The sequence below is a fragment of the Molothrus aeneus genome, chromosome 2, assembly GCF_037042795.1.
Source record: "Molothrus aeneus isolate 106 chromosome 2, BPBGC_Maene_1.0, whole genome shotgun sequence".
In the NCBI taxonomy this organism is placed as follows: domain Eukaryota; kingdom Metazoa; phylum Chordata; class Aves; order Passeriformes; family Icteridae; genus Molothrus; species Molothrus aeneus.
Window position 1 is genome coordinate 30,556,298 of NC_089647.1, and position 16,996 is coordinate 30,573,293.

Genomic DNA, 16,996 nt, shown 5'->3' on the forward strand with positions numbered 1-16,996 from the left:
CCCAACAACAACAACAAAAAACAAGCCAAGGGAAAGAAACCAACTAAACAAAAAAATCCCGAGCAAACAGAAAAGCCACTACAGCACGTTTGTAAGAACAAGGAGAACAAGTATTGCTTTCCTGTGATAATTTGTTCCAGTTTGCAGTTTTGCCTTTGGAAGCAAGCAGAGGTAAAGGAGATGCAGTACCACAGCATAATGCAGAATGATCTGTAGCATTACCTTAGTTTTGCATCTAAAAGTACAGCAGTGAGGTTGTAATGACAGCTCTCAGACACCATAAGTTCCACCTAAAATCATATATTGGGTTCCTGTCGTGGACTTGGAGTTAATATTCTTCATAGTAGCTGGTATGGGGCTTTGTTTTGGATTTGTACCTCAAAACAGTGTTAATCATCCTAGAATGGTTTGAGTTGAAAGGGACCTTAAGGATCCTCTAGTTCCAAGCCCCTGCCATGGGCAGGGACACTTCCCACTAGGCCAGCTTATTCAGAGCCCCATCCACCCTAGCCTAGAACACTTCCAGGGAATGGAGCAGCCACAGCTTCTCTGAGCAACCTGTGCCTGAGAACACTGAGCTGCTTTTGTTATTGCTGAGCAGTGCTCACATGGAGCCAAAGCTTTTGCTGCTCCTCACAGACCCCAGCAGTGAGGGGGCTGGAGGTGTACAAGGAGTTGGGAAGGGACACAGGCAGGACAGCTGACCCCAAATGACCCAAGGGATATCGAGCCCATAGGGTGTCATTATCAGCATGTAAAGTTGGGGCTAGAAGAAAGACTAGAACATTGGTAACCATGGCATTTGTCCTCCTAAGCCACCCTTACACATGATGGAGCCCTGCTGTCCTGGAGCTGAGCACCTGCCCATGGCAAGTGGTGAACAAATTCCTCATTTTGCTTTCCTTAATAAACTGCCTGTCTCAGCCCACTGGTTTGGTCAGTTTTATCCTTCCAATTCTCTCTCCCATCCCACCAGGGGACAGTGAGTGAGTGGCCACACAGGGCTGAGCTTCCAACTGGGGTTAAATCACAGCAGTTGCTTTTTAATAAACCCTACAAAAACCAACTTACTCCTGCAGGCCTAGCAACTAGCAAATTCTGTGAGTTAACAGTGTCACCATCTTGACAGACACTCAACTTTACTTCTTCCTAAGACATTCAAGATGTCAAAACTGTTTTAAGTCACAACATTGTACTTAAAGCAAGAATAAGCACCCATAAAGGCAAGATAATTATTCTTCATAAAATAAATTCTTCACCAGATAACTATAGTTCATATTACTTTTTCTGAATGGTTGCAACTTTTAAATGAGCCATCAGCCAGAAAAATGAAACTATTTTATCACAGAGCTTTTATAAGTAGCAGATTAATTCTGGATCTATCAGTTTATCCCACTATTCAATACTGAGGGGTGAAATCAACACTATACATTCTTACTTTCCCAATCAAGTATGTTTTACATTACCCATTAAATCCCAACCTGTGTACAGTTGGTTGAAGCATCTAATGTGCTACTAATACAGGTTAATTTGATATCTCAATTAGTCAGACTGTAATTGAAAACTATTCATACCTGAGCACTGCTGTCCTTATTATTTGCCTTGAAATTCTCAGTTAAGGAGAAGTAATACAGCAAAGTTCAAGTGCTGCCTATGTGATAAAAAAAATCTAAAAAGCCTCTAAGAAATAACTGATAGCTTCCTAGCTGTCAGCATCTGCTCAGCGTCCCTTCCTGTATGGAAAGGTTATACCTTGCTTCCTTAATAATGAGCAAGTACTTTGTTCTAATTGTTAGCAGGAAAGAAAATATGACTGTTATACAACTACTGAACAACATCCAAACTTAAGCTCCTTGTTCTCCTTGGGGATCCTAATATAAGGGAAGTAACTTCTGCTGGCATCTCCCAAGAGTAACTCTTCAGACAAGACAATGTAGGCCATGCTTAAAAAAAACCAAACCAAAACAAAAAACCAAACAAAACCCCCACATTTTTAAACTGCTGAGCATCAAAACATTTTCAAAGATAATTAAGGAAACCCCTTACTTGATTGCAAAAGTAATAGGAAAAGGAGTTACAAATAGGTTTTATGTCATGGCTGAGATTTAAAACTTGCTCCAGTTTCTAAAAAATTCAGGAGAAAGAACCTAACTATGGAACTTTGAGGTGCCATAGATATTTCTTTTGATTTTATTATGTCACTGCAAATCCACTGTCAAGCAATGCTGGCATCAAAAGTGAAACTAACTGTACATTGCAAACTGAAATCAAAATCCTTCTGCATTCCAAGGAAAGCTACATACAGTTGTAAATTACAGATATTCAGCAATAAAAGAACCCCTTCAGTTTTCCATCAGTGTTTAGCAACTTTATGACTTGTATCCTTAAAAACACCACCTTGAGGGCTACTTGAAGTAAAAATCATGTAGAGAAACCTAGTCACTGCAGCCATTTTCCCAAAAATGTAAAACACACCAGCAATAATGTGCACCACAGCCCAAGACCACAGACCAAGCCCAATAAGTTGGTTTTATCAAAGGAAAAGATATCAAGACACCCACCAACTATCAGACAAAACATCAAGAATTATCCAAGTCTGTTTTTCACACCTCCACACTTTCTTTTGTAGAGATGAGAATTATCTCTACAATTACACCAGCTACACCAGGCACAAGCAAAGAACCCCAGTACTTCAGACATTACATTTTCAGAAGCTGCATCTGCTCCAATTTGGGGGGACTATTCTAAAGCAGGGGAAACAACCTGTCCCTTGCCAAACAGGAAAGGTAATACAAAGAAAAGTTTAAACATTTGACAAGTATCAAATCAACCTCTTTTTAGAAAAGAGTCATGCAGTAAACATCACCATGTTGACAACCCCCATCATGCAATGAAAAGTCATCAGAAATTATGGTGTTTGAGTTTTAATAAAATGCGTATTTTTAAAACACAGGCCACTATCTCACCCTTTCAGTTTAATTTATTTTGCAGTTCACACAGCTAAATTACTCTTACATATCCACTCACTTCGTGCCACACAGGAAGAGCATTGTTTTCTTTGAAACCACCACTGTAAATTACTGTTTTCACTAAAAATTCAAACTTTTCAATGTGTTGGTAGTTTTTATTAGTAAGTTTTGCATCAGTTTAACAAAACAACATTTTTTCTAAACAGTTTCCCAAAAACGAGACAGTCCTTTATAAAACGTAAGAGGTACAGGAGTGGTGGGGAACTGAATCAAAACGTAAGTTTTCCACAAAGCTAACCCTGTTTTAAGAATTTTGTAGATTTCAGCTCAATCTTTCATATTGACAGGAGGAGGAAACATATTAATTATATTTCATTCTCTTTCAACAGTGGCTGCTGTGAATTCACAGACAGGACACTTGCACTTAGCAAAATACAACTTCCTTTATATGAGGAAACGCCTACACGCCGATTTAATCACATAACCCCCCCTTCCCCGCCCCAGGCAGGGTGGGCTCGGTGGGGAAGGAGGCGAGAGCGAGCGCGTTTTGGGGGAAAAGCAGGGGCTGCCGGAGCGGAGCAGCCCCGAGCCGGGCTTCTCCAGCAGCAGGAAGTTTCCAAGGGGCCTTGCCGAGCATGCGCCGTGAGGTGCACGGGCTCCCTATGTGGCAAGAGTGCAGAGGCAACAACCAAACGAATAACAGAGACAAGAGATCAAGAGCAACAAGCTCCCTCCCCTCTGTATTCCTGCGGCCGCCTCCACACAGCCCTCCTTGCCCAGGCTGCTCTCTTGGCCCGGGCCCTCCCGCATCCATCGCGGGCAGCTGGGATTAGAGAGTCTGGCAGCCAAAGCTGCTCCTGGAGAGGGAGGAGAGGAGAGCGAGAGCAGCTCGAAAGCAAACAGCAGAGTGCATAACCTGTGCCTCCACCTCGCACGTCTCAGGTGGCGGCGGGGGAGCGGCAGCGAGCACACAGCTTGTCCCCCCCGCAACTGGAACAGGGGATGGGGGAGGAGGAGGGGGGAGAAAAGAGGGATGGAGGTGGCACACAATGGCTGTCTGTGTTTGTGGGGAGGAGACGGCCCACAGCAGCAGCCGTGGGGGGGCTCAGGGCTTCTCCGTGACCCCCATTCCTCATCCCAGATACACCGAGGTGAAGGGGGGGGGGTGACTGGGGATCGGGACATTCCCATGTGTTTGTACATGTGTGTGCGTGCGTGCCCTTCTTGCTTCAGGGGAGAGGTAAAAACGGGCAGAGATATTGGGGGGGAGGGGAGGAGAGGCTGTGAAGCACCCCCCCAAGCTGTGGGGAAGGGAGGAGGTGGAAGAGAGACCGGCTACCAGCGCCAAGCTGAACGAAAATAGTTATTTCGTCTTATGCCTGTTTTCTGCACGGAGTCCCACCCGCACAGAGCTCGGGAACGAACCCAGGGAAACGGTGGGGGGGGGGGGGGGGGGGGGGGGAGGGAGGGACGGAGGGGGGTCACAGGCGGCACTGAGAAGGAGGAGAGAGGAAGGGGAAGTCCCCCACCTCTTCCCCGAGCCCGCCGCGGGGGCAGGTAGCTCTCCCCCCAATATACACACACAAATAGCTGCTCCCCCCAAAAAAAACAGGGAGAGAGGGCTCCCCTCCCCCCGGGAATCCCAGGCCCCTCCTCTCCCTCGGCGCGCTCCACCCCCGGGGCCGGGAGGAGGCGGGGGGGGGACAGCCCCGGCCCCCCCTCCGCCCCCCGGGCCCCCCTCAGCCGGCCGGCCCGGAGCAGGCGGGCGGGAGAGCTATGGGAGTCGCTTACCCTGGTCTCCGGGCTCCTGCGGCGGTTGCAGGACGCGCTCCAGCTCGGGGAAGGGCAGCTCGGGCAGGTCCAGCAGGGCCCCGTAGCGCTCGAGGAAGGAGCAGACAACGGCGAAGTTGGGCCAGGAGCCCGGGCAGCGCGGGCCCGCCGGGGCAGGGGGCGGCGGGGATGGGGCCGGAGGAGCCGCCGCCGCCGCCGCCATCTTGGACCTGGGGATGGAGAAGGAGCTGGGGAGGGGGAGGGAGGAGGGGGCGCTGCCGGGCCGGGCCGCCACTATCCCACAATGCACCGGGGGGACGATGAAGGCAGGGGAGGGCAGGGGGCGGCGGCCAGAGCGGCGCGAGCCGGCTCCCCTCCGCCGCGCGCGGCGAGGGGGAATGAAAACAAGGCGGGGCAGGGGCGTGGGTAGATCCGCGGACCGACCAATCGGAACGGGCGGAGGGCGGGGCCGGCAGGAAACGCTGTCCAATGAGAGCGTGGCAGCCTGAAGGCCCCGCCCCCTCCCCGCGGGGCCGGGCGGAGGCGGAGCCTGGCGGGGCCGTGGGGTCGCGCGCGTGGGGCGGTGAGTGCGGGTGCGTGACGGAGCCTCCGTGAGGGGAGCGGGCGGGAGCGCGCGGCCGGCGCTGGGGCTGTGCCGGTCCCTGTGCCGGTCCCTGTGCCGGTCCCTGTGCCGGTCCCTGTGCCGGTCCCTGTGCCGGTCCCTGTGCCGGTCCCTGTGCCGGTCCCTGCACCCCGTCACGCCAGGCCCTGCTTCGGGCGGTCCTGAACTGCGCCTTCCCTTCCCAACTCCCTCCCTCAACCCCTCCCGCGTTGCTTCTCAGCGGTCTCTGTCCTTGTCTCCTTGCTTCTCTCCGCTGTATTCACCAACTGCTGTTCCTCCTCTTATCTTGCTACCAGCTCCCCGTGACCTCCCCGGTTAACTGCCGTCACTGGGCTCCCCAGCGAAAAGGAATTGCTGAATTCCCAAAGTGTATTTTCCTCCTTCGTGAACTTGACACCTTCCCCCTCCCTACACAGTTGATCCAAACTTCTCCCGTCCTTTCTGTTTGCCTCCCTCCTGTCAGTTTTTAATCCTGACCTTCCTCTGGCTGCTGAATCCCCTGGAATGGGAAGTCGCCCTCCTCCTGACCCTGCTCCCAGACAGCGCTGGAGAGCCACGTTGTCTTCTGACACCTTACAGGAGTTTGTTCTGCCCAAAACTTCACGCACACCGATTTACTCTTCCCCTTGTATCCTCTTCAGTCTCAGGTTGTCCATTGGATTTTACAAAACTTCCTTTCTTTCTGCAGCGTCTCAATAAAATGTTATCTGGTGCACTGCTCTCGTTCACCTTTTTGTTCCATTTGTTGCTGGTTACCTCCACAGAAGAAAGGTGCACTGGCAATCTTAAAGTCCACCAGCTCAGCCAACTGCTTCCGCTTCCTTCTCAGCTTCTTTTGTCTTCTGCCATCCTTATCCACCGCTTCATTTCTCTCTTTCAGTATAGCCTCCTGGCATAAACGTGCATTTTGCCTCCTTTTAAGTTCTACTTCCTTTATTTCTGATGTTTTTAAACTCTCATAACTTTGCTTGTAGAGTCCTTAGCCATTTCTGCTCCTCATCTCTTTGTGTTTTGACTACTGCAGTTTGCAGAAATTGGAATTTTAGGTTGTACTTGCAAGTCATTAATTCAAGGTCTCTTTTATCTTAAGTGTTAATGTATATTTTGATACTTTACATTTCTCAAAGTGAATAATTAAAGAAATAATTTGGTTGCGAACTATTTTCCTGCTCCTCAGTGATTGGACCATGCTCTACATCCAAGGATGCCCAAAGTTTCTATCAATGAGTTCATTCTCACTCTAAGATATTCTTATTTATTCTAGTGGCCTGACTTTACTGATAATCTCTGGCAGTATTATGGGAAATGGTTTTAGAGGATAAATTTTTATTGGTGCCTTATAAGTTTTCTTGCTTAATTTCTGCTATTTACTTGTTTTTATGCTGTTTGGAAAAGATAGCATGGAATCCTTGCTCTCCCATTTGCAGTTTGTGCCTGTTTGATTGCACAGTTCCAGCCTTGTGATACTGTTTGGACTGGGGAATGTGATATTCCCAATCATCTTATTGTTCATTCACCTCTGTCTAACCTCCAGGTCTAATTCTACCATTTCATCTGAAAAGTAGCACAGGCAAAAATTATTTTTTTTCTTCAGAGCCAGGTTCTGGCTGCTTTATTCAGCCTTTACTCTTTAATTTCATTCTGTTGGGACTACTGCTGGTTATTTCTTCAGCCAAAATATCCCTTCAGGCAGACCTTTGGAAAAATAATCTTACAAATTTTTGCTTGAATCCATTGCATCATGGATGTGCAATGAGAGAATCTAGACTGAATTAATCCAAACAAGTTCTAGTCCCCTGTTGGTGCTTGCCTTGCTTCCTGTTTGACAGGACACATGTGCTACTAACTTCACACAGGAGTGAGAAGGAAAAGAATTGCCCCACTGTCCTGTGTGAGAAGCACCTCTGGCAAACCCAATCCTGTGCTGAATCCAAAGTAATGCACTTTTTCCTTCATGCAGTGTTTTAGGTGGGATGCTGAGATCTGCATCTGGCAATCCAAGGAGAGCATGTCCAGTTTGGCAGTGCTGCATCTTTTGTAGCATGTGCAAGACAGGAAGGGAGGCTTCCAGGGGGACTGGAAGTGTGGTCATCCAAAGATTTATCTTTTGCAAGGGCAGTGCCTTTAATCTGTGCTGCCAGGGTTCATGTAATTAATTTAAACTATTCAATTCCTGGTGAATATAAACAATTAAACAATAAAGGGTGAGAATCTGTGTATCTGGAAGGATCTGCCACAGAGATGTTCTGGATTAGGCAGAGGTGGACCTCTTTACTGGAGAAACATCAAGTTTTCTTCAAAATGTGGATTTCAACAATGTGAATTGGAAGGGCAGAAAGGTGACTCTGCCCTGGATAGGTGTCAGTCGACTGCCACGCTAGTCCAAAGCATTTCCAGGGGATCATCACCCTGTGATTCCTCTTTTTCCATCCACTGCCAGAATCACTACAGCAATCAGACTGCAGTACCTTACCTGAGGGACTGTGAGGAGGGGAAAGATTCTGTGATGAGCTGACAGGGAGTTTGTGAGGCAGAGTCCCTGCCCTGCTGGTGCCCAGCAGCGATTGTGGAAGCAGATCCCAACATCGCTGCAGCGCTCACCAAAAAGCAGTTGGGATACAGGGGCACTGATAAGGCTCTGTCAAGTTCTAGGCAACAGACATCAAAGGAAGATGTGAACCAGTGGTTGGCTGCTAAAGGAGAAAGGGAGAAAATAAGCAGAGACTTAGAAAACATGACTGAAGGGATGTTTATTTAATCTAAATGAAATAAAAGAAAAATACTGTGTGAAATCCTCAAGAAAACAAACAAACAAAAAAAAAGGTGAAAAAGACAAAGATTAAGCTGTTCTACTTTTCCCCAACAGAAAGGATTAGAAATAATGGATTTAGCTTGAAACAATGAAGATGGAGGTCAAACAATTAGACAAGTTCTTGTTTGGATGTATAATCCTGGGAGACTTGGTCTCTGTTAGCAGTGTCTGGGGAAAGGCTCGACCCCTTTATATCCCCGAAAGTCTTGTTTTCTGTAGCAATGTGGCAGTGACACTCTTTGGTTCATGGCTTTACTGTTGGGTTTGGGTTTGTTTGGCATTTCCTCTTAACCTCATTTACCACTTTAATGTTAAAAGAAGAAAGTGGCCAATGAAATAGTGCAGATTTCTGGTATTTTAGGAAATTATTATTTCCTCATTGTTCATTTTAGGGAGAAGATTAAAACCCAGATGTGAGAGGATATTCTGGGACCTGATCCCTGTTGATAGTTTTAAAAGTTGAACATGCAATACTTGAACAGATTTAGCACGTAAAATGATTTGCCCAAAATCCTGCACAAAATCCCCAAGAGGACTGGTAATTCAACAAATCTGCTGATCCTCAGTTCAAGTCTGTTGTCACAAAACCACGTGGATAAAGTCTGTAACAGCATTTCCTTCCTAGCTCCTTGGGGCGAGGACAGAATTTTCCATTTTTATTAACTGCTGCATATGTTGGCCTGATGTTAAGTATTAAATATTCTTTTTCCAGACTTCGGTTCCACTTTGTGATGTCTTCCCCTGAAATTGCTTCCCTTTCTTGGGGTCAGATGAAGGTGAAAGGCTGCTCTACAACATATAAGGACTGCAAAGTATGGCCAGGAGGAAGCCGGACATGGGATTGGCGAGAAACCGGGACTAATGTAAGTTTGCTGGTTAGTACCTTGCATTTAAAACAGGACTCTGAGAATGGTCCAGAGAACAGTGTTAAAGCTCCAGACAGAAATTCAGTGAGCTGCCTTTTTCTTTCATCTAACCATTAGATTTTCCTGGTAAGAACTGTGTATATGTTTTGGAGGTGACTTTGTGGAGGGGTCAGAGAGCTGCATTCCCACTATGTCCTACACGCAACAGGATATAGCAATTGTTGCCCTGAGTTCTGATAGCCACCCTCACCAGACAACTCTCACACATCTTAGAGCTCTCAAACAATATTCCTCATCTGTTTAAGAGTGAAATTGTCATAAGATAACAGTAAAAACCTCTCTTCAGACTGTATAAACAGAAGTTTTCTTGAGTGAGATAGAAAAGAAATTATGAAAAGTTAAAAAAAAAAATAGACAGTAACTGACCTTGCATGTTTGGAAGACAACATTGCATGTGGTTTAGTTTATATCCTTTTCCTTGGGGTCCATTGTACATATTTCAGAAGAGAAATATGCAGATACAGTGTCTCATGCACTATTTTCTCTGTGAAAAGCTCATGGTCTGGCTAATCACACAGTGACTTCTCTTGGTAGCCATATACTAAGTGCTTGCCCTTAAAGTTTATCTGTAAATGCAATCAGAATTGGATGGAAGTACATGGAGCAGTATTGATGTTTCTGATTTAGAAGCAGTACAGCAAATATTGCTGTAGGAAACTTGATGTTGATAATTTTCCCCATATTATGACTTGCACTGGGATAGATGATTGGCTAGGAAAAAAGAAGTTCCACACTTCCAAAGCAAAAGTTAAAGCACAAAATAACAGTGTAGTGACCAGGCCCAGCACCTGCAGCCGTATCAATGCAGAGGATGCAGCTCTCTTGGATTCATTTTGACACAACTGAAACACAAAGCATTTGAGTTTGCAACTTCATCTGTAATCTTTGGGAGAATAGAAATTTTTTAACCTGTCATAGTTCAGTTTATGCAGGATATATAACACCAAGAAAAAAGTGCTGCTGTCATGCAAAGATATCTGCACCTTGCAGAGAAAAAAGGTAGCTGTGTATGTAACTTTTAAAAATGTATTTCATTTATGGCCTGGTTATTAAAAAATAAGTTTTCACTGGCTGTTCAAAGGGCTGGGTTTTGTGGTGAGAGTTGCTGTCTGCTTGTTTGACAATATCATTTTTGTGCTTTATATGCACATGGCTGGAGAAGCAGAACAGGTAACAATAGCCAAAAAGTTCCCAACCAGTTCTCATCCCAATCACATTTTTATATTTATTCCAACCACTGGAAAACTTTGGTTTTAAATTATAGGCACTTACTAACATTTAAAAGGCTGTGCTTTCTTTTGAAAATTTCTAACAAGGAATATCTTCTTGTCACAAGTAAAACGTTTAAATCCATAAGTTTTTAGAGGACTTGAAAAACAAGTCAATGTTAAATTAAAATTGGAGGAGAAAAAGAATAGTTGGGTTCTCTGGAGAAGTAGGTTTTCTGGCATCCTTTTTATTTAATCAGGAAGTAAAAAGTACATATCTAAAGTAAGATCTTATGTAAAGCTCCTGCTTTAGGTCAGTTCTATCCTTGCAGCTGAGGAGTGAGGTGATTTTCTTTTAAAAGAAATAGCAAAAACCAAATATTAAGAATAGAACTAAGCTTTTTCTAGACTGCATATCCAATGTTGAGAAGAACTGTCAAAAATTTAATTTTGTCAGCACTGGAAACAGTAAGATCCATCAGCTGCATTTTCTGCCCAGTTTTTTAAAGATGGAGTTGTTTGCCTACTTTCCTTAAGCATGTTTTTCCTGGAGGTAGCTGCAACTGAAGTGTGGCAAACAAGCAGTGCCGGTCATGTCCTACACTCTAGCTGGAAATAAATTGCTTCCTTTCCTCCTCTGCTGTCACACTGCTGTCTAGTGAAGCATTTTTTCATCAGGAAAATGGTATGACTGGCCCTGCAAGGTTCTGTAACTGAGCACTAAGTTATTGTGGCCTTAACCCTTGGGGATGAATGGCACCCTCTCTCCCTAGCTGACTGCATTTCAGTGCCACCTGCTAATGGCAGAAGAAAAGACATAGGTATTGCTGAAATGAAGGCCAGAGAACAGAGCAGGCAAGAAAATCTGCTGTCAAATCAACAATGATACAGTTATTTCATCATGTTACATGTTTCCTGTAGCAACAGTAGTTTCTTACTAGCATCAAAGTGTCCTGTGTAACCAAAGAAAATCCTTTTGTTCCGTGTCTTTAATGTCTCAGGAGTGCTTCTCACGTGACAGCAAACCTTCTCCAGAATTCTAATTATTGTAATTGCAGTACAACACACCGATTCTTCTTGTCTAAGTTTTGAGTCTACTTAAAAAACCCCAAAGGAAAAGCATTCCCTATTCTGTCATAACCAAGTACTTAGAGTGATTTGGTCTGAGAAAGCTCTGCCTATTCAAGTGAGTTCTGCATTCCAAGTGTGGATAGGGAATGTAAATGGACTAAGGGTGAGCACAGCCTTTGGTCCTGCCAGCCCAAAGGGCCAGACATGTCCTGGAGTGTGTCAAGCACAGCACAGCTGAGGGAGGTGCTTGTCCCACTCTGCTCTGCACTGGAGCAGCCCCACCTTGAGTTCTGTGTGCAGTTTTGGGCACCTCCTCAGCATAAGGAGGATATCAGACTGCTAGACTGTGTTCCAAGGAGGGTGATGAAGATGCTGAAAGGCCTTGAGGGCAAGGCTTATGAGGAGCAGCTGAGGGCATTTGGCTTGTTCATCTTGGAGGAGGCTGAGGGGTGGCCTCATCACAGTCTACACTTTCCAGAGGCAGGGCAGTGCAGGCAAGGTGCTGATCTCTCTGGTGACCAGCAGTAGGACCCATGGAAATGGAGTCAAGCTGCAAGGGGACGTTCACATGGGGTGTTAGGAGAAGGCTTTCCACCCAGAGGATGCTCGGGCTCTGGAACAGGCTCTCCAGGGAAGTAGTCACAGACCATGCTTGTCAAAGTTCCAGAAGCATCTGGCTGGTGCTCCTAAGTCGTGGTTTAGCTTAAGATAGTCCTGTGAATGATTCTCATGGATTTCTTCCAACTTGAGGTGCTCTATGATTCTGTGAACTTGGAGAACCATAAAGGTGAATCATCTCTTTACTGAAATTTCAGGCATCAGCCATGCTAAAGACTTCCTTGTGGGATAAGTTTATTTTATGCATTGGAAGTGGCACTGTACCATGGAAGGCTTTTTTCATTTGCAACTTTAGGAGCCCATGTGTTTGTTTCAGCTGGGAAAGTCTTACTTGCCCCATTCTCCATGAGTCCACCATGGCATTATCTACTTCAAGTGAGAAACTCAGACCTCTCAAAAACTTCTGAACTTCAGAATTCTACTTTAAAAAAAAAGGGGAGGTTACTATTTAAAGCATAATTAATATTTATAATATTTATAATAATATAATAATAAATATTCTTGCATACTATTATATAAAGTATTAATTGTAATATTTTATATAATTATGTATAATTCTAATATAATATTATTACATAGAATAATGAATAGTAATATTATTTATTATAGTAATATCTAAATATTTATTTAAAACATAAATAATATTTATGTTTTAAAGATACACACCAAAGAGGGGCTAAATTATAGCCACAGGATGTCCAGTATCTTACTCTTACATGGAGACAGATAAAAACTGAATCCAGGAGGAGAATTAGGGTAACATAATAATGTTTTATATTAACATTATAGGTGTGTTTATGCATTCATATGTTTAAAGCATAATAGCAGTAAGTGGATGTACTTTTTAAAACATCCATTAATGTGCTGTGTAAGTTCCTTCTTTCTCTGAGGCGTTTGGATTCAAATATTCTTTTCTCAAAATAAAGAATATTGCAGAAATCCAAGCTGTTAACTGAAATGAAGCTACCCAATGAATTTCAGTCCTCTTTGGTGAGATTTGCAAAGTAAACAAGAAAATTATTTAATAATTTTAATTATCTGAGGAGTTCTTTGTATTTAAAGTGAGTAAACTTTCGCTTGCAGTCATCTTTCTTTCAAGTAGATTTTGTTGTTTTGAAATCAAACATCAGTATTGTTGCAATTTATTGATTTCACCTTAACTGTTAATATTTATAAAATATTATTTATTGTATTTAATTTATTTTAATTTATAAAATATTTATTTATATGCCAGAAGTTAAGACATAAATGTTTAAGAAATTTGTAATGCATCTTTTTGGCTTTGACTGTTTAATAAGGAATTATAATCTTGCCATCAATCAATTAATTATCATCCTTCATCTCCATATTAAGTACCTTTTTCAGTTTCTGACATTATCTACTGTGTATATGTACAGAAGAGGGTTGTGTTACGTTCTGCTTCTGCTAATTTACCCTGCTGCTCTGTGTTCAGGGCACACAGACACAGCTTTCCTGCCTGATGCTGTCAGTACACAGACTATTATTTTCCTTCTCTGACACTTAGCATTCTCCAGGAGTGCAGCCAGCTGACCTTGAAGAAGTCGTCAAGAAGGGTGTTAAAACTGTGGTGATTGGTCGTGGCATGAGTGAGGCTTTGCAGGTAGGTTTTTGTTCTGTGACAAGCATAAAGGGAACTGTTTGTTTTCCCTCTCCCTCTGATTAGGAGGAAAAAAATAAAATCGATGATGCTTCACTGAGAGGGGAAAAAATTGAGGATCAGTGTGAATGAGCTCCTGTCAGGGGTCCCTCAGGTCCTGAAAGAAACATCATTTGAGCTCCTCTGTATTAGTGTCCATGCCAAGCAGTAAACAGGTTTATGTTCTGCTACAGGAACAAATGAAACAAGAAGAATTTTTCAGAATGTCATTAGTCCTCTCCTCTTGCAATAGGTTATAACTGGCTCTCTAGCTTGCTGTAAATACTTTGGTAATTAGGCATTCTTGTCACCATTGTTGCCAGGGTGTCATTTCAGCAGATAAACTAGCTACAGAAAGCTCAGATCAGAAGTGCTGAGCTTTACTCGATGAGAAGCGAGTCTTTAGCTTTCTGGTGGGATGAATAACACCTTCTTTAGATTAAATTCCTTTAGCTCCAATTCTATTTATTTTTGTAAGAGAGGACCGCATTTTAAAGTGTGCTAAAGAGGTAGGGGAGCTATGTGTATAAAAGTAGCTTTATTGAAGAGAAAAAAAATTAAATCAATCTTAGACCTATCTGAGCATTGCCATTTTGGCTACTGGCAGTTACTTAAGTCATGTTTAACAAATGGTATCAGTGTCTGGTTTTCTACAAGTCTTACAGTTTAAGGGGAAAATAATCTGATTCTTGCTTTTGTGATTTCTTTTCTCTTCCGAGGTTCCAGCATCCACTGTGGACTATCTGAAGAAGAACGGGATTGAGGTGCTGGTGCTGCAAACGGAGAAGGCTGTGGCGGAGTACAATGCCCTGGCTGCTCAGGGTGTCAGAGTGGGCGGGGTCTTCCATTCCACCTGCTGAATCGCAGCTCATTCCGCCTGCCCGGCCCGCGGCCAAATCACGGACACACCTCTGCTGGATCAAATTGCACTCAGCGGAGTGTGAACTTGCGTGCCAAGGCATTTGTGCACTGACCATCGAAAATGCAAAGACAGTTTATTAGTTCAGGATTTAAACAAATCGAGGGCTCACAAAAGGCGGGGCTGTTAATGTAATTAAATCGTTTAACTACAGAATAATTTCCATGTATTGTTGAGATTGACCTAATTTTCCTCTGAAGGCCGTCCATAGTCTTATTACTTAACATAGCACCTGTTCACTAAATCAGGAAATTATATTTTGAATACTTTTATTACATTACTGGCTATTGGAATGCAGCCATAAAATAGCTGATGAGCACAATCAAATGGTAGATATGAAGTGGTGGTAAAGAAGCACTTTACCACCACTGGATAAATAAGTAAAAATAAAATAAATTTAAAAGCAAACCCATAACATAGAACTTTACCTCCTGCAGGTGACCTCAGTCAGGGTATTTGCCAATTTATGAATGTCACATAATAGAGCACTTATAAATTTTTCATTGAGCCTGAAAAAGGGGAAAAAATGTCAGCAGGGTATAAGCATAAAACCTGGGCCTTAAAGAATTTTCTTATTAACTGCCAGTTTTGAGGATTGAGCTGTCTAATACATATCTATTCAGAAGTTCTTACACGCTTAAAATAATCAGGAACATGAATTACAAAGCTAGAGTTTGCAGCATAAAACATTGATATGTAGGAAATCAGTCTGAATTGCTGCTAGCAAGGTACTGCTGGCAAGCTGGGGATGCATGTGAGACTTGTTACTGGTCATCATTATCTGATGATTTAAGTGTTGTGCCAACAAACATTATTACACTGAAGATTCAAACAGTTCTCTTGGTTGCTGTTCCTGGTGGGCTTCTATCAATATTGCCAGTCACAAGTTCTACCTACTGTAGATTTTTTTTCCCACCAGGCTCACCATTTCTTGTTCTGTGCATATTAATTCTGTGTGTATTAATGAAAGTACCAAGATGAAGCTGTAAAAGCCCTGAGGCACTTGGAGCTACCCAAGCAGTAGTAGAGAGGCTTAGATTGATAGGAGAGCACAAGAACTTTCCCAAGACACACAAAATTCTATGTTCTTTTTCTGCTATTTGCTCTAGTAATCATTTAGAACCTTTTATCTGATAAAATACAAAGTGATGTAAAAGCAAAGGGAAAGTGAAAGTTTTATCTTGCAGTCTCCTAATGACAGCAATGTTTTCTGTTAGTGTAGCTACATTTGAGGCAAAATCTTACATAACCCTGCAGGAACTGCCTTTCCAGCTGCATCTGTGTTGTCTGACACAGCAGCTGGTATAATGCTCATTGTAGCTGCTGTGACATTTTTCTGCACAACTTGCCTGATGTGAAGGAGAAGGTGAACTACTGACCCAGAAGACTGTGGTCACCCTGAGGGAATGCCAGGAGAACAGAGTTCCTACCAGCCCACAGAGTGTGGAGACTTTTTGCACTAAATGTTATCCGATAGTGAAGGTGGTTTGACTCTCTTGATCATGGTCATGTATTTGTTTTATTTTAGGAGCTTCTGGGCCTTAAGGCAGCCTCAAATGGGAAGAAGCTTTGTAATGCTTTGGCTGAGAAAACACTGCAGTACTTAAAAAAATGGAACCATGCGCATTACACCGTTAGAAGTTGAGCAAACACCTTATCTTTCTCTTCCAGGTCTGTTTTTTACTTTTTTTTTTTTGTAACATATTTTCATGTTAATGTGGCACATTATTGGTGATGCCACATTCACCAAAGCTGCCGAGCTGAAGTCCTGCATTTGAGACAAATACTGTGGGCTCTTCTCCCTGCTGCTGCCACACGATCTGTCCTCCCAAAAGGCGCAGGGAGCAGAGCCCATTTTGCATTGCCAGCTGACTGAGGTGTACCCTACCCAGCTTTGTGCTGCAGCCTGTTAATTCTTCATTTGGCAACTGGTAGGATGCAGAAGATTCCACTTCAAAACAGGGAGCTGCAGTGTGCAAAGAAATGGATTTATTTTTTTTAAAGGTAAACTGCTAAGTTTCCCCACCACCAGTGTTGGTGTCAACAAGGAGATAATTTGTTGCAAGTTTTTCCATCCATGTCTTCTCTTGCTGCTCTCGTCACAGCTTCCTGAGTCAGCACTGTCAGTTCCCACAATAGCATCTGTTCCACTTGGGCTGCTCCAGTCACTGAAAGCCCGATTTCCTTCTTGGTGCCTGAAATTGCTTTGCTAGATGGTGGAAGCAGCTGGGATTGATTCATCAAAAAATTCCAGCAGAGCTCAAACTGGTATCTTTGTTAAATTGCTGCTTTCAGCAAAAGCCATAAATAATTTGTTAAAATTATGGGCTCATAGCCCAAATCATGGGAATGCACTTTTGTAGGGCAGGATTTCTCACATACACCACTGCTCTGCCTCCCACCAGGAAAATGATCTCCCAGTAG

General features: G+C 43.6%; 2 protein-coding genes across 4 annotated transcripts in view; one reads left to right on the forward strand and one right to left on the reverse strand.

Moving 5' to 3' along the window:
• Nucleotides 1–4,962, reverse strand: part of RSF1 (remodeling and spacing factor 1) — a 60,473-nt gene extending 55,511 nt beyond the window's left edge. The window contains exon 1 of the mRNA XM_066572300.1: nt 4,761–4,962. Coding sequence (XP_066428397.1) covers nt 4,761–4,962 — 202 coding nt within the window. The remainder of the gene's footprint in view (nt 1–4,760) is intronic.
• A 249-nt stretch (nt 4,963–5,211) lies between these two features.
• Nucleotides 5,212–15,409, forward strand: AAMDC (adipogenesis associated Mth938 domain containing). Of its 3 annotated transcripts, none has more exons than XM_066572301.1 (4): nt 5,212–5,322; nt 8,886–9,036; nt 13,522–13,617; nt 14,373–15,409. In XM_066572301.1, the coding sequence occupies exons 2-4, from the start codon at nt 8,905–8,907 to the stop codon at nt 14,511–14,513; spliced, it is 369 nt and encodes a 122-aa protein (XP_066428398.1). In that variant the 5' UTR covers nt 5,212–5,322; nt 8,886–8,904; the 3' UTR covers nt 14,514–15,409. The 3 variants fall into 3 exon arrangements, with proteins under 3 accessions (XP_066428398.1, XP_066428400.1, XP_066428399.1); XM_066572303.1 differs by having other exon boundaries at nt 14,380–14,522; XM_066572302.1 differs by having other exon boundaries at nt 5,266–5,332.
• The last annotated feature ends 1,587 nt before the right edge of the window (nt 15,410–16,996 follow it).

Bases quoted from the DNA above. Each gene is read 5' to 3' on its own strand.
- AAMDC (XM_066572301.1), top strand. From the start codon at position 8,905: ATGTCTTCCCCTGAAATTGCTTCCCTTTCTTGGGGTCAGATGAAGGTG. The intron at 9,037-13,521 runs GTAAGTTTGCTG...TCTGACACTTAG, and splicing joins GGCGAGAAACCGGGACTAAT to CATTCTCCAGGAGTGCAGCC. The intron at 13,618-14,372 runs GTAGGTTTTTGT...TTCTCTTCCGAG, and splicing joins GCATGAGTGAGGCTTTGCAG to GTTCCAGCATCCACTGTGGA.